Raw genomic sequence first — 21,788 nt, 5'->3', positions numbered from 1 at the left:
ACCTTCTGACCACAGGTTCCTTGTATTCATTCAGTTTTTACTGGAGGGCAAAACCCCTCCCATTTCAACTAATGTTCTTATACTGAACTGCCACACTTTTATTTTTTTCATTAAAAATGTTTAACTGAAGTATAGTTGACTTACAATATAATATTTGTTTCAGATGTACAACATAGTGATTCTATATTTGTGTCAATTATGTGCCATACAAAGTTATTATAATATTATTGATTATATTCCCTGTGCTCTGCATTATATCCCTGTGACTTATTTATTTTATAACTGGTAATTTGTATCTCTTAATCCCCTTCACCTATTTCACCCATCCTCCCATTCTCTCAACCACTAATTTGTTCTCTATATCTATGAGTCTGTTTCTGGGTTTTTTAGGACTCATTTGTTTTATCTTTCTCTGTCTGACTTATTCACTTAGCATAATACCCTCCAGGTCCATCCATGCTGTCACAGATTGCAAGATTTCACTTTTTAATGGCTTAGTGGTGTTGGGAAAACTGGATAGCTACAAGTAAAAGAATGCAACTAGACCATTTTCTCACATCATTTACAAAAATAAACTCAAAATAATTAAAGACTTAAATGTAAGACCTGAAACCATAAAACTTCTAGAAGGAAACACAGGCAGTATGCTCTTTGAAATTGGTCTTAGCAATATTTTTTTTCATCTGTCTCCTCAGGCAACAGCAACAAAACCAAAAATAAACAAATGGAATCATATGAAGCTAAAAAATTTTTGCACAGCAAAGGGAACCATCAGCAAAACAAAAAGGCAACTTAACTGAATGGGAGAAGATATTTGCAAATAACATGTCTGTTAAGGGGTTAATATCCAAAATATATAAAGAACTCATACAACTCAGTACAAACAATCTGAATAAGAAATGGGCAGAAGACTTGAATAGACATTTTTCCAAAGAAGACATAGAGATGGCCAACAGGCACATGAAAAGGTACTCAACATCACTAATCATAAGGGAAATGTAAATCAAAACCACCTCAAATGCAATGAGATACCACCTCACACTTGTCAGAATGCCACGCTTTTTAGTGAATACCTGTTTGCTGTTTTGGAATTCTCCCATTTGTCAGGTCTTTCACATGGTCTGTCAACTCCTTGTGCTTTCTCCTACACAGATGTCCATTCCTTGTTGATCTTGTGGCTATGAATGATTTGCCCTTAACTGTTTTTATTTTGAGTTTCATGGGGATACACTGTCACTTAGTTTTGCTGTAAATATTATCCATGAATTTTTTCTTTTGTCTTTTTACTGAAATATAACATACATGCAGAAAAATACACACAGTATAGCTCAATCAATTTTCACATCTGAACACATCCATGTAATCAGTACCCAGATTAAGATACAAAACATTACTAACTCTTCAGAAGTCCCCCTCAGATCCAGTTCCATTCTTGATCTCCCACTAAGGGTGAGCACCATACTGGCTTTTAACTGGCATATACAAGTTTCAGCCATGTCTGAACTTTATGCTCTTTTGTGCCTGACTTCTTTTTACTCAAATTATGTTTGTAAAATTTAGCTATATTTGTTACTTATAAGAACTATAGTCTATTTAACCTTATTGCTAAATAGTATTTCACTGTGTGAATATGCCAAAATGTATTTATCCATTCTACTATGTATGGGCATTTAAGTAGTGTTCAGTTTGGGGTATTACAAATAATGCTGCTATGAGCATTCTTGTACAAGGCCTTTGAGGAAATATGGTCTCATTCCCCTTAGGTATATACCTGGGAGTGAAACTGCCAGGTCATGAGGGTATACATATGTTTGACTCTTGTGCAACACTACGACCACCAACCCCCCTCAAGGTTCTCAATCTTTACTGTTTCCTTTCTTCCATATACTTTAAGCTAATTTTGTTCTCGTTTTCTCCGACGTCTTAAGTTAGTACCTTAGTAACTGATTTTACCTTTCTTTTTTCTAATATAACTACTTAAAGTTATACATTTCCCTCTCAGCACTGCTTTAGTTATATCCCACAAGTTTTAATGTATTTCAATATTATTCAGTTAAAAATACTTCTTAATTTTCTTTGTGATTTCTTCTTTGACTGATGGGTTATTTATAAGTATCTTATTTAATTTTAAAATATTTAGTGAATTCCTATATGTCATTGATTGCTAACTGAATTAGATTGTGGTCAGAGAGCATAGTGCAATTTCAATCTTTCAAAGTTTATGGAGGGACTTCCCTGGTGGTCCAGTGGTTAAGAATCCGCCTTCCAGTGCAGAGGACAAGAGTTCGATCCCTGGTTGGGGAAATAAGAACCCACCTGCCATGGGGCAACTAAGCCTGTGTGCCACAACTCCTGAGCCTGTGTGCTCTAGTGCCCATGCGCCACAACTAGAGAGAAGCCCACACACTGCAATGAAGGGCCCACAGGCCGCAACGAAAGATCTCACGTGCCACGATGAAGATCCCATGTGCCACAACTAAGACCCAATGCAGCCAAATTAATTAATTTTAAAAATAAATTACTTAATTAAAAAAAGAAAGTTTATGGACACTTATTTGGTGGCCCAGAATATGGTCTAAGTTAGTAAACGTACAATGTGCGTTTGAAAAAAGGTGTATTTTGCAGCTACTGGATATATTTTTCTATAAATGTCAAACAGGTTAAGGTGGCTGTGAATTTTCTCCAGATCTTTTATGTCCTTACTGATTTTCTGTCCAGAAATTCTTTTAGTTACTGAAGGAGAAGTATGAAAATCTCTAACTATGGCTGTAGATTCATCTATTTCTCCATTAATTCTGTCAATTTTTTCTTCATGTGATTTGAAGGTTGTTATTAGTCACAAACATGTTTATGATTGGTATGTCTTCCAGATAAATTGCCCTTTTTATCAGCACTAAAAGTCCTTTTGAAAGTCCAGTAACACCTTTTGTCTTGAAGTCTACTTTATCTGACATTACATAGCTACTGCAGCTTTCTTATGTTTACTGTTAGCATGGTATATTTAGAAAATCTTTCTATGTTCCACCAATCTGTACCTTTATATTTAAATGCATCTCTTGACAGGAGATCAAGAGGGTGGTGTAAGAAGAGGTGGAGTTCACCTCTCCCCACGAACACATCAAAAATATATCAATGTGTGGAACAATTCTCACTGAAAACTAACTGGAAATTGGCAGAAAGACTCCTGTACAACCAAGGTTGTAAGAAAGATACACAGAAGTCCATAGAGAAGCCTGGGTTCCACTCATGAGTACTGCGTGGGTAGATTGCCCTCAGGTAGGGTAGGGAAACCAGTAGCCTGCTGCCCTAGGCTACTGGTTTCATGCAACAGCCATGCTGTGCTCTCCAGCCAGAGCTGAAAGAATGTTCTAGCCCTGCTCACTTCATGCCATATGCATGGCACTGGATCTAGGGTGGCCAGGACCTGGGAAAAGACTTGACCTTGAGATGGAGAGGTGACCTGGCCCTGGGGTGGAGCCCAGATGCAGCAGCAGTGGTGACCATTGCTGGAATTTACTCAAGAGGCACTCCAGAAGCAGCCCAGACTTCTTATGGCAGCAGAGCTGCTGGGTCTCCCACAGCTGCTTTGCTGCATGTGTACCCCAGCCCAAGCTGAATGTTCTGGCCCTGCTCACTCCATGACACAGTGTGGCACTACAAAAAAAGGAAATTACAGGCCAGTATATTTGATGAATATAAATGCAAAAATCCTCAACAAAATATTAGCAAACCAAATCTAAAAATATATAAAAAGGATCATATACCACGATCAAGCTGAATTTATTCTAGGGTCACAAGGGTGATTCAATATATGCAAATTAATCAGTGTGATACACCACATTATCAAAAGGAAGGATAAAAATCACATGATCGTCTCAATAGATGCAGAAAAACCAATGTGACAAAATTCAACATCCATTAATAATAAAAACTCTGAAAGTGGGTATCGAGGAAACATATCTCAACATAATAAAGGCCAATTAGGACAAACCCACAGCCAATGTCATACTTAATGGTGAAAAGCTGAAAGCCTTCCTGCTAAATTCTGGAACAAGACAACGATGCCCATTCTTGCCACTTCTATTCAACACAGTATTAGAAGTCCTAGTCACAGCAATCAGATAAGAAAGAAATAAAAGGCATCCAAATCGGAAGGGAAGAGGTAAAACTGTCATTATTTGCAGATGACTTGGTACTATATCCAGAAAACCCTAAAGTCTCCACCCAAAAACTATTAGAATAAATGAATTTAGCAAGGTTGCAGGATACAAGATCAATATACAGAAATCTGTTGCATTTCTATACACTAACAATAAAATATCAGAAAGAGAAAGTAAAAAAATATCCTGCTTAAAACTGCATCAAATAGAATACAATACCTAGGAATAAACTTAACTAAGGTGAAAGACCTATACTCTAAAACTATAAAACATTTATGCAGGAAACTAAAGATGATACAAAGAAATGGAAAGATATCCTGTGCTCTTGGATTAGAAGAATTAATGTTATTAAAATGGCCATGCTGTCCAAAGCAATCTACAGATTTAATGCAATACCTATCAAAAGATGCATGATATTTTTTCACAGGCCTAGAACAAATAACCCTAAAATTCATATGGAACCACAAAAGATCCTGAATTGCCAAAGCAATCTTGAGGAAAAAGAGCAAAGCCAGAGGTATAATGCTCCCAGACTTCAGACTATACTACAAAGCTACAGTAATCAAAACAGCATGGTACTGGCTTGAAAACAGACACACAGACTAATGGAACAGAATAGAGAGCCCAGAAATAGGCTATGGTCAATTAATCTATGAAAAAAGAGGCAAGAATATATAATGAAGAAAAGACAGTCTCTTTGATAAATGGTGCTGGGAAAATTGGACAGCTACATGTAAAACAATGAGATTAGAACATTCCCTCACACCATATACAAAAATGAACTCAAAATGGATTAGGAGACCTAAATATAAGACCTAAAACCATAAAACTCCTAGAAGAGAATATAGGCAGAACACTCTGACATAATCGTAGCAATATTTTTTTTGGCTCTCTCTCCTAAGGCAAAAGAAGTAAAAGCAAAACTAAACAAATGGGACATAATTAAACTTATACACTGGGAGCAAATATTTACAACTGATGTGACCCATAAGGGATTACTACCCCAAATATTATGAACAGTTCATACAATTCATCATCAAAAAAACAAACAACCCAATAAATGGGCAGAAGACCTGAAGAGACAGTTTTCCAAAGACATACAGATGGCTAACAGGCATGTGAAAAGATGCGCAACATCAATAATTATTAGAAAAAATGCAAATCAAAACCACAATTAAGTATTACCTCACACCTGTCAGAATGGCTATCATCAAAAAGTCTACAAATAACAAATGCTGGAGAGGATGTGAAGAAAAGGGAACCCTCGTACACTGTTGGTAAGAATGTAAATTGGTGCAGCCACTATGGAAAACAGTATGGAGGTTCCTCAAAAACCTACAAATAGAACTACCATATCATCCAGCAATTCCATTCCTAGGTATATATCTAGAAAAAATGAAAACACTAATTTGAAAAGACACATGCACCCTGATGTTTATAGCAGCACTATTTACAATAGCCAAGAGATGGAAGCAACCCAAGTGCCCATCAACAGACGAATGGATAAAGACAATGTGGTATACATATATATGTACACATACATACACACAGAGAATGGACTATTACTCAGCCATAAAAAAGAATGAAATTCTGCAATTTGCAGCAACATGGATGGACCTAGAGGGTATTATGCTTAGTGAAATAAGTCAGACAGAGAAAGACAAATACTGTATGATATTATGTATATGTGGAATCTAAAAAGTAATACAAATGAACGGATATGAAAAACAGAAGCAGACTCACAGATATAGAAAACAAACTTGCGGCTACCTAAGGGGGCAAAGGAAACTGGGGAGGGACAAATTAGGGGTATGGGATTAACAGATACAAACTACTACGTATAATATAGATAATCAACAAGGATATATTGTATAGCACAGGGATACTCATTATCTTGTAATAACTTATAATGGAGCATAATTTACAAAAATACTGAATCATTTTGCTGTACACCTGAAACTAATATTGTAAATCAACTATACTTTAATTAAAAAACAAATAAAATGCACCTCTTATAGACAGCATGTGGTTGAGTCTGGTAATCAATCTCTGATTTCTAATTTGAAGGTTTACTCCATTTATATTTAACATAATTACTGACATGGCTGAATTGGGATTTACCATTCTGCTATTGGTTTTCTGTTTATCTCATCTGTTTTTTGTTTCTCCATTCTTTCTTGCCTTTCTCCCTTTTAATTTCTCCATTGACTTTATAGCTTTCTCTCTTTACATTATTTTTTTAAAAAGGCCTTAGCTTTAGAGCAGTTTTAGATATACAGTAAAACTGAATGAAAAGTACATAGCATTCCTATATACCCCTGCCCCACACCGACACAGCCTCCCCCCACTAACAACATTGAGCCACAGTGGTACATTTGTTATAATCAATGAACCTAAATTGATGCATCATCATCATGCAAAGTCCACAGTTTACATTAGGGTTCACTCTTGGTGTTGTACATTCTATGGATTTGGGCAAATGTATAATGACATATATTCACCATTACGGCATCATACTGAATAGTCTACCTGCCCCCAAAATCCGCTGGGTTTTGCCTATTCATCCTTCCTTTTCCTCTAATCCCTGGCAACCACTGACCCTTTTACTCTCTCCATAGTTTTGCCTTTTCCAGAATGTCATGTAGCTGGAATCATACAGTAGGTAGCCTTTTCAGATTAGCTTCTTTCACTTAGTAATATGCAGTTAAGGTTCCTCCATGTCTTTCTATGTCTTGATAGCTCATTCGTTTTTAGCAATGAATATTATTCCATTGTCTGTATGTACCACAGTTTATCCATTTGCCTACTGAGGGCATCTTGGTTGCTTCAAAATGTTGGCAATTATGAATAAAGCTGCTAAAAACATTTGTGTACAATTTTTGTGTGGACCTAACTTCAACTCATTTTGGTAAATACCAAGGAGCATGACTGCTTGATAGTATGGTAAGAGAATGTTTAATTCTGACAAACTGTCTTCCAAAGTGTCTGTACCATTTTATATTCCCACCAACAATGAATGACAGTTCCTGTTGCTCCATTATCCATGCTAGCATTTAGTGTTGTCAGTATTTTGGATTTTGGCCATTCTTATAGGGGTGTAGTGGGATCACTGTTGTTTTAACTTGCAATTCCCTAATGACACATGATATTGGGCATCTCTTCATATGCTTATTTCCCATCTATATAATCTTCTTCAGTGAGGTGTCTAAGGTCTTTTACTCATTTTTAAATTGGGGTGTTTAGGGACTTGCCTGGTGGCGCACTGGTTAAGAATCTGCCTGTCAACGCAGGGGACATGGGTTTGAGCCCTGGTCCGGGAAGATATCACGTGCCACAGAGCAACTAAGCCCCTGTGCCACAAATACTGAAGCCCAAGCACCTAGAGCCTGTGCTCCGCTATGAGAAGCCACCGCAACGAGAAGCCCACACACCGCAACAAAGAGCAGCCCCCGCTCGATGCAACTAGAGAAAGCCCGCGCCCAGCAATGAAGACCCAACGTAATGAAAAGTTAAATAAATAAATAAATAAAACTGGAGTGTTTAATTGAGGCATTGCTTTACTATCTCTGGGACTCACTGTTTCAAATGGGAAGGTGACAACAATTCATATCATTGTTCTTCTGTGTGTAATATGTACTTTATCTCTGGCTGCTTTCAAGATTCTCTTTTTCTTTTGTTTTCGGCAGTTTGACTACGACGTGCCTATGCTTGGTTTTCACTGTATTTAAAACCTGCTTAGTTAGGGCTTACTGATATTTCTAAATTTGAAAATTTGCGTTTCACAGATTTGGGGAATATTTCAGCCATCATTTCTTCAATTTTTTTTAATGGCCCCTTCTCTCTCTTTCTTCTCTCCTACTGGTATTCCAATTGTACATATGGTAGACATTTTTACATTGTTCCACAGGTCATTGAGGCTCTTCATTTTCTACCAATCTTTTTTTTTTTTTCCCCAGATTGGCTTATTTCAAGTTAACCAACCCTTTCTCCTGTCATTGCCAAGCTATTAATCTCAACCAATTTAAAAAAAATCAAAATATAGTTGATGTACAATATGTTAGTTTCAGGTGCATTACAGTGGTTTGACATTTGCATATATTATGAAATGATCACCACCATAAATCTGGTAACTATCTGTCCCTACACAAAGTTATCATAATATTATTGACCACATTTCTTATGCTGTATATTACACCCCCATGGCTTTATTTTATAACTAGAGGTGTATAGCTCTTAATCCCCTTCACCTATCTCCCCTCTCCAACCTCCCTCTCCTGTGGCAACCACCCGTTCTATTACTCAGAATCTTTGTCCAGATTTCTTTTGCTTTTAAAGGGCAACAATACTTGGTCTGAATTTAATTGCTCCAGAGTTAGGGACCAGTAGTGAAGTAGTATAACTACTCTCCTCCCACCCCTCCATACCTGATGTTTTCTTGGCTGTACCCTGATCGGGTAATGCTCCAAATTTCTGATGCTGGTCATACCAGTCATTCACTGTCATAGATGCCAGACCTGGATAACCAGCTCCAAATACTCTGCAAGAATCACACTGCACTTAGAAAAGTAAACATAAATAGCTCTATTAAAAAGCCTCTTCTCTTTAGTCATAAAGTCTGTGTCTGTTTCATCCTTGCTCCCCTACCCAGCTATCTTCTGAGGATTTGTGCAAACTCCTGTTAGGATATGTAAAAAAGGAGAATTAAAGGCAAGAGCTTTCATGAGAAGATACATAGCCCAGAATCATCTCCCAGTAAGCAATCCTGGAGGCTAACGCCCCATAGAGGAGTGATGATACGAGGGAAGGAGTATTTATACTTGGAGGGTATAAAAGATACACAGAGGAAGAAGACTCTTCTGTCACCCTATGGAAAAGCATCCCAAAACTCAGAATTAAAACCTAGATAGGCAAACATGTCCTTTTGAGAACTGTAGCTCAAGGAAACAGTGGGAAACAATTTTAAGGTCTACAATTCTCCCTTAGATTCTTTTCTTTTTTCTGTTTTTAATTAGTTAATTAATTTTTGTTGGTTTCCTTTCTAGCCTATTTTTAAGCTCAAGTTTGTGAGGGAAATGTCTGATGAAGACAGAGAAAGTATCAGAGGAGATAATATCCCTCTGATGAAAGAACAGCCTCCCCAGGTGAAGCCATTACCTTCTGTTACTCATGCACTGTAAATGAACCATAAAAGCAGGGGGCTTGCAAAGGCAACCCACTTTTTAATACTACCTACTTGGTTTGGACCATGTTCCGAGTGGGAACAAACAGTTTCATTGGAGGCCTGTCCTGATGAGATGAGTGAGAAGTTGATACCTAAAAAGGAAATTAATTATCAGAAGTGTACTTATCATTCTGCCCACCCCACTATGCAGGCTCTTATGTGTTTAGGTGCTTGAAGAGCCCTACTTATCAGTCTCTAACATATATATGCAGAATACTAATGGTGGAGGTTGGTTAGCTCTCCTGAGGTGGCCCAAGTATCTTGCTGGAAAGGGAGGAAGAGAAAGCTCTCCCAGGAACCATTTCACCACAAGTGAAAAATTACTTGACTTTAAAATACTCCCCTCCAAAGAGGAAGATTCCAAAGCCTTCTTCCATGTTCCATCTAAAACCCTTGAGCTGAATTTGAAGCCCCTTTCCTTAGCCTGGCCTTCAGTGCTAAAGCTGAATTATGAAGACCCTTCTGCTAAAACCCTGTCCAATGTAATTTTGCTATTAACTGTCATGAGCTCCCTAGGGTGTTTTAGAAGTGGATGTTCCTAAATGCAAGGGGGTGAAGAATGGGTTAGTATCTTTCATATATAGGTGTATAGAAATGTTTCAAGGAAACTTGGCTGTCCAGGGGCACACCAAAGAAAAGATCAAAGAAAAGATGTTCACTTGCTTCTAAACTCCATCACTTCCAGAGCCAATCCCAATACCAAATGAGAGGGCATAAAAACAAAAAACTAAGGAGATGGGAGGATCCAGAAGAGTCCAGCCTCAGGATGCTTGTGAACCACTCATCTAGATATGCCCAAGGGGCCTTAAGGTTTTAGAATACTAATTGTTCATTCTTTGATCCTTTCACAGGAGAAACTAGGTTGATGTTACCCTGAGGCAAAAGCTCCTGAGCTAATTAGTGCAAATCAAATTAGCAAGAGGTTTCTCTGAGGACTTAAATGCCTGCAACTAGCTGATAAATTCAACTCAATTCATGTTATATTCTGAACCAAAAAATAAGTGGCAGCAGAGCCTAATATTTTGAAGTAGCAGCTCCAAAACACGGTTATGATCTTCAGAGGCAGCCAAAGTGGGGTTACAACAAATTTTCTTTACCAATATGCCCAATATTTTGTGCACAGAGATGTCCTTGCTGTGTTTCATACTTGGGTGACCTAAGGTGTGAGAGTGTATCACTGTGTAAGGTTAAATCCTGGTTTCTCCCCCAATCTAAACACATTCCATGTCTTTTGCTTTATCTTCTTTTTACTCTTTTCTCTTTCTCCAGTTACACACTTCTTCTTCATTCCCATCCTATCCCTCTTCCTGTTTATTACAGTCACGCATAGGTTTTCAAGGCCCACCTCCCTATGCCTTCCTTCAGCAGTCATGACTGCTCACAGCCCAAACCAATTTTCACTTCAGAGAAGGCTCTTTCCCTCCTAGCATGTCACAAAATTACAAAAGACTGGAAGTGTGTTACAGGTTAGAAAACACTGGGGAACAATACTATAAGCTAGAAAGAAAGCTATCCTAGTGAACCTTCAGCCTTCCTCCACTAATCTTAATAAGAACAATGATTTTATGGAGACTTAAAAGGATTTTAATTCGATTACTCTCCTGTAGAAGATTCAAATCTGTGACAGTAGCTTTTTTAGCGATATAGGCAGCAACCAGGCTTACCTCTTTTGAAGAGTCTTCTCCTCTCAAGATCTTTATCTCCTGGTCAATGCTCTCAATCTCTTCTAGGCTGATACCAATCCACCTTCGAAGGTGAAGGAGGTAATATTCATGAACATGCTCGTCATCTGCCTGACCACTTTCCACAGCAGATTTCATTGCAGACAACCTATTCTCCACCTCCTTCTTCTGCTTGTATCTGTTCCACAGAAACACATTAGCCATGAACTTAAAAATAAAGAGGTGTTCCTTCAAAAGAAGGCCACAATACAATTTTACCTTTACAAATGACCAGGTACACCGATTTCCATTTAGGCAAAAATACAGATTCTATATCTCAGAATTTGCCACCAAGGCAGTTCTCTTAAGACTACAAGGCAATGAAGCGATCAGCAGAAGCTGAGAAATACATTCTGAAACCAGAAAAAGATCGAAGTAACCTGATCTGAGCAACTCTTCCCATCATATTTTGAGATGGGAGTGCCTTAGCAACTTTATGACATCAACCTTTACTAGGTTGGGTGCTTAGTATATACAATGTCCATTTGGGAATTACAGATTCAAATAGTCATAGAATCTTAGGGGTCATTTACCTGCCATTGATGCTGGAATTCCTTGTGAAACAGCCTAAAAAATGGTCATCTCTTCTTTTCTTATGGGCAAAACATTTCCAGCTCCTCTAACTCATCCTAGTATAATTTGAAGACTCATATCCACCCCGCCTGCCTTTTTCAAGATGCCTTCTAGTACGTCATCTGTCACTCACTGGACGACTATTTACTGAGTACCTATTGTGTGACAGGTACTGTTCTCAGTGCTTGAGACACAACAGTGCATACAAGAAAGTCCTTGTTCTCTTAAAGCTTTCATTCTAGTGTGAGAAGACAGAGAAAAAGAAATAGATGAGTCAGGTGGTGGTGAAGTGCTCTGAAGAAGGAAAAAAAGCAAGGTAAAGTGGATAGAGTGATGGTGCAAAAGTAGGGGTGAGAGACTTCTTTGAAGAGATGACATTTGAGGAAAGACTTCAAGGAAATAAGGATGGAAGCCATGCCAGTATGTGAAACAGTGTTCTAAGGGAGAAAAGCAAATATGAAGTGCCTGGGGTGGGAGAGTGCTGGCCTGACATGTTTGAGAAATAGCAAGGAGGTCAGTGTGGCTGGCATGGCGTGAAGAATAATAGGAAGTGAGGTCAGCGAGATAGCCAGGACCATAATTTGTAGAACCTGTAGGCCAAGAAGACATGAAATATCAAATGTCATGATATTTTGAGAAGAGAAAGCCACTGGAAGCTTTAAAGTAGAATACATGAAATGAACTTTTTTTTAATGGACTACTCTGTTGTGTGTAGACTGTGGGCAATGGGGGGAGGCAAGTGTGGAGCACGAAAATCTGTAAGAGGATATTGCCACAATCCAGGTGAGAGACAGTGACGTGAAATAGGGAGGTGGTGAGATGTGGACGCAATTAAAATATAACAGTATTTGTTGATTTATTGGATGTAAGGTCTTGAGGCAAAGACAGGAGTCAAGAGAAAACTCCACGACTTCCAAGAGAAGTATCTTGAAATGTCTATGTCTGGAACCCCACACTTAGACCTCCAGAATCAGACACTCCTCTGTGCTTGTTCACCCAAATCTAGAGTTCTTAACTTGAGGTCCACGGACAGAGTTTGGAGGGAGGGATGTTCTTGAACTCCCCGAAATTTTGTATAGAATTCTACGTGTATGCTTCTTCTTCTTTTTTTTTTTTCTCCCTGGGGAGAGGTTAAGGAGGTCCACGACCCACAAAAAGTCAAGAACCTCCCCTCTGGAAACATTCTTTATTATAAAAACTTTTAGGCTCTTCTGCTCCTTTTAATCAATAAGTGGGCACTTTATGTAATGTTACAAATAACTGTCACAGCATCATCATAGGTGGCCTTCTGAGTCAAACACTACACAGGTCAGTTCCTACTTCATGAATTCTATTACAGATATCACTTGAGAACATTTAACTCTGGTGCCACTCCTACCCCCATCCTCTTTCCTGGATGTACCTAAGTCAGGAAAAAAAATACACACACACACACATATCAGGGCCTTAGAATGTATGTAATCCAGGGTATATTCTTGGTTAGTCTACTGGGCCTTTGAATAAGGTTCCTGTGCTTCCTTTCCTATCCTCTGCATGCATGTGGTCTAGTCACATTCTCTGGTCTTTCCTTCTTCTGTACTTCCTTTGCTTCTATGACTTTGCTCCTAGTCATCTTTGGGACTTCTAAGTTCCTGAACTCCTATTCTTTGGGGCCAGTGTTTTTTAAACCTTTCTGTCTTAGCAGAAGAACGCTTTCTTCTTATAAGAGCTTATTTGGACCTCCAAAAAGTAATAAAAGATAAAATCCACCTTGGTTAAATCAGAGGAGGGCTCCCAACATGCCCCCTACCCATGCACTGTGGTGGAATCTTAGGGCTCGAAGGAACAGATTGTAAACCACTGTGCTAGGCCTTTGTCACTGTTCTAGATTTCCTATGGTGAGCCGCTGCATGCAAACACTCCCTATCACCCTAGAATTCCCCACTGCCTGACACCCTTCTGACTCTGGGCAACTTTCATCATTCATTCCCCTTTTCTGTTCCCAAGGTGCTGAAGAGAGGTAACGAATTACAAATTTGTGTCAAATGAGTCAACTACAAATTCATATGATCAAACCTCAGTGGAACGGTCACTCTTGTTCAGCTATCTTTTTGCTCATTTTTTTGTGGATTCCATGCCACCATCATGCTCACCAGATGGCCAGCCAATGTACAAATTCAATTTCCCTTTTTAACTTAAAATCTCTATAGCTTCACCTTTCCTCCTCTCCTCTTGCCTTTAAGCAGCTAATGTCTTTACCATTCCACTTTGGCTATCAATCCTGTCCCCACCCACATTCTTCCAAGCCTCACTCAATCATCCTCCCTGTCATTAGCAGTTACAATTTTTTACTCTACTGGTGCCTTTCCCCTATCCTAGAAACACCTTCCCTCAATCCATGTTCTGCCTTTTCAAATGACCACTTTTCTCTCTTTTCTAAACAGCACTAGAACTGGGAATTTGAAGACCTGAGTCTAAAGCCTGCGGGGCTTCCCTGGTGGCGCAGTTGTTGAGAGTCCGCCTGCTGATGCAGGGGACTCGGGTTCGTGCCCCAGTCTGGGAAGATCCCACATGCCGCGGAGTGGCTGGGCCTGTGAGCCATGGCCGCTGAGCCTGCGCGTCTGGAGCCTGTGCTCCGCAACGGGAGAGGCCACAACAGTGAGAGGCCCGCGTACCACAAAAAAACAAAAACAAAAATAAAGCCTGGTCACTTACCAGCCATGTAACTTTGGACAAGTCAGTACTCAGAGCCCATTTCCTTATTTCTAAAATGGGATAATATCTGCTTCATGGGGCTGTTAAGAGGGTCAAATGAACAATATTCATGAAAGTGCTTTGTAAGCAGCAATATATTGTTATCTGATGGGAAAAACTGACGTTAAGGGAGGCCAGATGATACCCATCTACTAGGTGGCAGAAATTGGACTGGTAACCCTAGGCCTGGCTCCAAAGCCCAGGTTTTTTCTGCTGTACTCTATTGTTTCCATCTTTCTGATGACTACTCTGTCCTTCCCAAAGATACCTCAAATACCTACTATGATCCAACTACCGGTTGGGTACCAAGGATATAATGATATAATTAGGATACTAAGGATAAAATTAGTCAAGGTCTCTGACCTTTAGAACTTCCAAGTCTAGAAAATAACAGATTGTTATGGCCTGGTACGTAACATAAACTAAGTGCTACAGTATTTGGGAGGGAAGACAGGTAGAGAGAAGCTTCAAAGAGGATATGACATTTGTCCTCTCTCTTCCCCATGCTTCTGTAAGTACTTTTACCTGTACCTTGTTGAGTCTCTTACCTCTGCTCTTTCTTTCCTCTTCCTTCTCCCTTAATTTGCCCCAAGGTTTTATCCTTGACTTTTTTCTCTCTCTACATGTTTTTTCTTGGCAAACTATCCACACCCAGTGACACTCCTGAATTTTTAGCACTAGTAGCAAAACAGTCTGATAAGTTTTAGTTACACGTTTCCATCTGTCTATGGACATGGCTGTCCAGTTGTCACTTCAGGACCTAAATTCAGTAAACCTAAAACTAGACTCATTACTTACCCAGCTTCTACTTCTCCAGTTCTGTTGAAAGAATGTAGGTACAGTTAATCAAGACTTATGCCTCAAAGATGGGAATTAGAGAAGATATGTGAAGAAACAGGTTTTGAGGGAGAGAGAGAACATACCATTCAGGTGTTTTATGTAGGATGGCCTCAGTGTGTAAAGTCATGAGGTGGGGGATAGAGGACTTACAGAAATTAAACAAGGATTTGAACAATTTGTTTTCTAATCATATAAATGCTTCTTGCAAAAGTAATATCTCTAGGTCTATCCACCTAATTACAAATAGCTCAATTTCGTTTTTTTTTATGGCTGAGTAATATTCCATTGTATGTATGTGCCACATCTTCTTTACCCATCTGTCATACAGAGTGAAGTAAGTCAGAAAGAGAAAGACAAATACCGTATGTTAACACATATATATGGAATTTAAGAAAAAAAATGTCATGAAGAACCTAGGGGTAAGGCAGGGAAAGACACAGACCTACTAGAGAATGGACTTGAGGACACAGGGAGGGGGAAGGGTGAGCTGTGACAAAGTAAGAGAGTGGCATGGACACATATACACTACTAAACATAAAATAGATAGCTAGTGGGAAGCAGCCGCATAGCACAGGGAGATCAGCTCAGTGCTTTGTGACCCCCTAGAGGGGTGGGACAGGGAGGGTGGGAGGGAGGAAGATGCAAGAGGGAAGAGATATGGGAACATATGTATATGTATAACTGCTTCACTTTGTTATAAAGGAGAAACTAACACACCATTGTAAAGCAATCATACTCTAATAAAGATGTAAGAAAAAAATAACATCTGATAGTTGTAACTTCATTTTTATCACTTCTTCCCAGTTGACGTACTATTATAACACGTTAACTTGTCTTTCTGCTCTTCTCTTCCCTTTCAATGTTCCATACACATCACTTCCTTATAGTCCTCCAACCGTACTACTCTTAGCTTCTGCCAAATCAGACTATTCTCCATTTCCTGTACATACCTCCAACTACCCTGCCTTGGGCTTTTGCTCATGTTGTTCCCCCCTGCTTGTCAAGAATAAATATATTTTGAGCACCTTCTATATACCAAGCCCTGTGCTAGACATACCACAGAGAACAGGAGAGAAATGGCTACTGCTCTCATGAAGTATACATTCCAGTAGGGGAGAAAGACAAAGCCCAGAAAGACAGATAAATAAAGAGCATTCCATGCAAAGAGAACAACATGTACAAAGACTCTGTAGAAGGAAAGAACTGGATCTGTTCAGAACTGAAAGAAGGCTATTACGGCAGCAGTCTAGTGAACAAGAGGAGTATGATATATGACGAGATTGGAGAGAGGCAGGTGCCAGATCATCCAGGTCTTTTTGGATATTTCAAGTGCGAGATGCTGGTGGCCTAGATGAAGGTATGATAGTGGAGAAAGAGAAACAGAAGGACATAAGGTACGTTTTGTAGCTAGAACTTGCAGGCCTTGTTGATGGACTGGATGTGGCAATTCAGAAGGGAGGAACTGAAGCTAACTCCCACGTTTCTGGCTTAAAACCTGGGTGAGTGGTGGTCTGTTTATTGAGATGGTAAAGACATGAGTGTGGGGGCACATTTGGGCATTAAAAAGCCAGCAGTTCAATTTAGGGCATGTTAAGTTTAAGATGTCTGTGAAACATCCACATATGGTATGGTGTTCAAAGTCAGGAGAGGTCTGGGTTAGTGATATAAATATGGGAGCCATTAGCGAAAAGATAGTGTTGGTATCTCATCTGTCAGGCATTAAAAAACAAATTCACAGATCAAGCTTTCTAACCAAAGAAATGCAAACCAAAACAATGTGGTATCTTTCCTGCTTGCCCATCTGGGTTTTCTAAGTGTTGCCATTCAATACTGTTGCAGTGGGACATACTTTGAAACTTTGTTATTGTGGAAAGCAATATAATTACCATCAAGAGCCAAAATATTCAAACCTTTTGATTTAGCCACTGGTCCTTCTAGAAATCTGTCCTACAGGAACAGTGACAGATGCAGTTATGTTTCCTCATAACAACAAATCCACAAATCAACCCATAAACAGGCTAAGCATGACAATAAAAGATTAGTTTAAATAATTATGATATGACTGTTAAGCTGGAATACTATTTAACTATTAAATACCACAGCGTCAAAAGACATTGGGAAACCAAAACAGGATGTTAGGTTTAAAAAAAAAAGGATTAAAAAATCTATATTTATGGTATTCTTCCAAATTTATTAACTAAAATAACTATATATCTGGAAGGAAATACATCAGATAGTTAACAAAGATCATCTCTGAGTGCTAGGATGAAGAATTATTTTTAATTTAAAAAAATGTTCTGTTTTCCAAATTTCTACAATGAGTATTATTACTTTTACATTCAGGCTAACCTATAATTTGCATTTTTAACCATCCTTCTAGTCTCACCTCAAATGCAACTACATTCGGAAACCTTTCCCTTAACCCTCCAACCAGATGTGATCACTCCCTGGTCTTTGTCCACAACACCATTTGCATCTCTCTAGTGCATTTACAGTCTTTTTTTGGGTTATATTACGATTATTTGGATACCAAACTCACTGTTTAAACTACTGTTATATGCCAATGGGCTTCCTACCTTCTTACAAAGGACATGATACTGAATTCCACTTCATATCAGTCTATCCCATTTCCTCAAAAATCATTCTCTGTCACTCACTAGCTCTTAACCACACTTTATTATTCTTTAAAGCCCTTACCACCTAAAAATCACATTTTTATTTACTAGCTTACTGTCTGTCTCCTCCACCAAAACAAGAGCTCCATGAGGTCATGGACTTTGTCTGGGTCTCCATTACTTAGCACACAGTAAAGGCTCAATAAATATGTTAACTGAATCAATCAATTTTCAGGTCTCTAGACCAGGCCTCTCCTCTGAGCTTCATGCTACAGATACCTTGACTTGGATGTCTCCTAGGCACCTTAAATGCAACATGTCTCAATATACAATTCATACTCTCCCCTATCTGTTCTTCCTCTTCTATTCCCCCATCTCAATGAGTTCCACAGCCACCCACCTACATCAGAAACATGGACATCTTCCTTGCTGCTTCCTTCTACCCTACCTGTCACAACCAATTGATCATTTTCTGCAGATTCAACCCTATAAATATATGCCCTCCATCCCTTCTGCCATTGCAGTAGTAAGGTCTCATCACCTCTGTGACGTAACTGAATCTAATCTTCTCCCTCAGAATGCTTCCTAACTGCTGCCAGAGTATGCCAGTTAAAATGCAAATATGACCTTGCTACCCTTTAAGACAAAAAAAAAAACCCACCTCTGGTGGATCCCTAGTCACAAACAAATCTCAAGCTCTTTAGCATAGCCTAATAATAGGTAAGATTTATAGAATATTTACTATGTAACACATACTATGCTAGCTGTTTTATGTGGCTTATTTTATTAATGCCTCTTAACCCTATGAGATAGGTACCACTGTTACTTAGACTTCACATATGAGGAAACCTGAGGCTCAGACAGGTTACATAAGTTACCCAAAGTTCAATGTCTTATAAGTAAAGCTGGTCTCAAACCCAGGTCTCTCATTCCACAACCGGTACTCAGTTACAAAGATACAACAATAGCTGACTTTTGAGCGCTTACTGTATCGGACAATGTGGTAAGAGCTTTTTCTCTGCTATTTTATAGGACCTATTATTATCCAATTTGACATCTGGGGAAATTAAGGCACTGAGGGATTAAGCAACCTACCCAAAATCAGAATGATTAAATTTTGGAGCTGGGATTCAAACCCCCTTCCCAAGTTCTCAGGAACAAGGTCATTCTTTCACCTTCCTCGCACTCCAAGCTCTCCTTGGTGTGAACCCTACAAATTCTTCAGCACCATTCTTTCCCCTTCTTCACCACCCACTTTGTGTCCTAGCAACACCTAATTGCTTACGGTTGTTCCCCACCCCAGCACTGTGGTCTTTAATGTCCCTGTAGCTTTACTAATGCTATTATCTCTGCTGGCTAAAGCCCTCCTTTCTTCTTCCTCTAGATGATACTCCTATGCATCCTTAAACAACTCATCACAGGAGTCACCTCGTCCAGGGAGCCTTCTCCTCTCTCCTGCTCCCTCTTTGGTTAGGTGCCCCTCCTGTCTGCTCTCCCGATAAGTTGTGCATTTCCCTATCACATCATTTTATAATTTATACTGTTTCTATGCCTCTATTCCTCACCACACTGCATGCTCCTCCAAGACAGAGACCACCCATATTCATACAAACGCCCATACTTAGTTTGAATCCCCAGTGCCTAGCATAGCTCCTAAACACTGTGAGCACTCTTTTTAAAAAACTAAACTAAGAGAGTAAGCAAGGTGTTCAAGGTCACATAATAAAGTATGCCAGTACTAATATTAGTTCAGGATGTTACACACCTCATCCAGTATTGTTAGAACAGAGCTTCTCAATCAATTGACCACAAATGGACTATAGGTACAAGATATTTGTGCCCTTCAGAGATACCTCACTGTACCATGTGAGTATTGCTGTGCTGTGATGTGGGAGAGACTGGGAGACACTCTGCTAAACTACATTGCTGTTGTTTGCAACCATAAGGTGCTAGGGATCTGACAGTTAGGTATGATCATTTCAACCAAGGCAGTGGTTTCTTGAGAAACTCAGGAGTTTGCTCTCACCAGGGCCTATGCTAAATAAGAATCCAAAGAGTGACACACACCATTGTTTCCCACCCCACCCCCAGAAAAAAAAAACAAACATGCACCCCTCCCCACCAACAGCACTGCCATTGGGCAGTCCTCAAATGACCCACCTCTCTATTTTAGCCTGTCTCTGAGATGCCATAGCAACGAGGCTAGGATAGGCCATGGAGGAATTAGCAGTGTTATTTTCAGTGGAGTTGGTCTTGGTTTTGGGCAGCTCAAACTCTGCCACATGATAGTATTGGCACTGAGTTAAGTAGTTTAAAAAGCGTTCTCGAGCCCACTGCAAATTATCTAGACGCTTGCTGGGGTTGACTTGTTTCATGGCGAATGCTCCTTGAAATGCTGGCACCATCAGGTACTTCAGATCGCTGGAGACAATCTCTTCCAAATCTTCATTTCGGCTGGAAAGAGCAAAGAGAAGGCTGTGAAGTCTGGCTGGGCATTAAAACTGTGGCCCTGTCTTCCTGGGGGAGGGAAGGGCTGGGGTGTGGGTGTGGGTGGGACAAAGGGAGGAGGCACCGGGAACAGCTGCCAGTTTTCTTCACTGACAGTGGCTGTGCGCTCACACCCAATGCCTATGCAAATAGCCAACACTAGGGAGCAGAGTCGTGTGATACTTATCTCGGAAGAGAGGTGGAGAATGTAAACAATGTACACAAGGTCGCAGTGGGAGGTAGGAAAGAAAGGCTCCGGGTTTTAAAGGTCTCCTGCACCCATGATCAATGGTTCCGCCCTTGGTAACTATTATTACCTACGTTCTCAGTCATACTACCCTCTCCCCATACCTGAACAAGTCGAGCTCCGATAACATTTCGGCAGCCTTCTTCAGGAGGTCCAATCCCTTGAGCACCTTATCTTGGATGATGCGGGAGCCGGTGGGTTCAGTCGCGACTTCCACTTCGTCCAGAAGCTGCTTGCTGGTTTCGAACAGCTCGGGGAGCCGCGGCGGCAGTAACTCATCTTCGGCCGTTGCCATCTTGGGGCAGGGAAGAACACCGAAGACCTCACTTCCGGCCCTGGGACAAATGGGCGGGGCTGCCAGCAACGAAACCGGACGGGGCGCAACATTGGTCCAGTGGCTCCATTGTTACCTAAGCGTCGGACGACTACTAGAAGCGGCTGTCAGATAAACCTAGCAACTGTTTCCGTAGACTCATTTTACCAGGCTGTCTATTACCAGTATTAGGCATCTGTTACAGACACACAACGCGCGAACAAACAAGCAAACCCTAGGTGCTGCTTTTCGCGTGTCTACTTGTCGCCGATCCGGGTCTGGGCAGTGCCGTACGCTCTGAGGCGCGGGTGTGATGAGGCTGCTGTTTCTAAAACAGTATTTGTGAGACTAAAGATAATTTGTTCCTGCATATTTGCTTGGATTAAGACATAGTTTTACTGTTGCCTAAGAGAAAAAAAAATATGCAGAATTTGAATTTGGTCTTGAACTTTGTAAGCCATTTTTCTATGGCTTTCAAAATGACAGTCTTCATGAGAATCGCCAGTTACTTTCACAGTGCATATCGTATATTCACATCATCATTTATGTATTACATTGCATCTTATTGAGATAATACCAAGACTAAAAAGTGGTTAGAAAAAAGGTAATAATAACAATGAGTCATTTATTGTGTTTCTGTGTGTAAACACTTTATCCCATTAAATCCCTGTTGTGTATGAGACATTTTAAAAAAAAATCCTAGTTTAGGGGAACCAGAAGGGCCCTTAGAAATCTTGTAAGTATAATGTCACTTAAACTTTTTGTAGTAGCAGAACTCTTTTTCCAAACCAAATTTTAGACAGGCCCATAGTTTTTAAAAGGGCTGCTGTGTTTGAAGTAGATACACAGAAGCCTTCCAACTCAGCCCATCTTTTCCC

At 39.8% G+C, this 21,788-nt stretch overlaps 1 protein-coding gene across 1 annotated transcript in view; it reads right to left on the bottom strand.

Annotated features, from left to right (window-relative positions):
• The window catches only part of LOC132419227 (immunoglobulin-binding protein 1-like), a 35,942-nt gene extending 14,958 nt beyond the window's left edge, over positions 1–20,984 (bottom strand). The window contains 6 exon segments of the mRNA XM_060003226.1: positions 8,585–8,697; positions 9,394–9,473; positions 11,046–11,241; positions 20,024–20,317; positions 20,702–20,912; positions 20,915–20,984. Of these exon segments, the coding sequence (XP_059859209.1) occupies positions 8,585–8,697; positions 9,394–9,473; positions 11,046–11,241; positions 20,024–20,317; positions 20,702–20,912; positions 20,915–20,984 (964 nt within the window).
• Positions 20,985–21,788: the final 804 nt, after the last annotated feature.

The sequence above is a fragment of the Delphinus delphis genome, chromosome Y (assembly GCF_949987515.2).
Source record: "Delphinus delphis chromosome Y, mDelDel1.2, whole genome shotgun sequence".
In the NCBI taxonomy this organism is placed as follows: Eukaryota; Metazoa; Chordata; class Mammalia; order Artiodactyla; family Delphinidae; genus Delphinus; species Delphinus delphis.
This window is presented reverse-complemented; position numbering and strand designations above follow the sequence as displayed.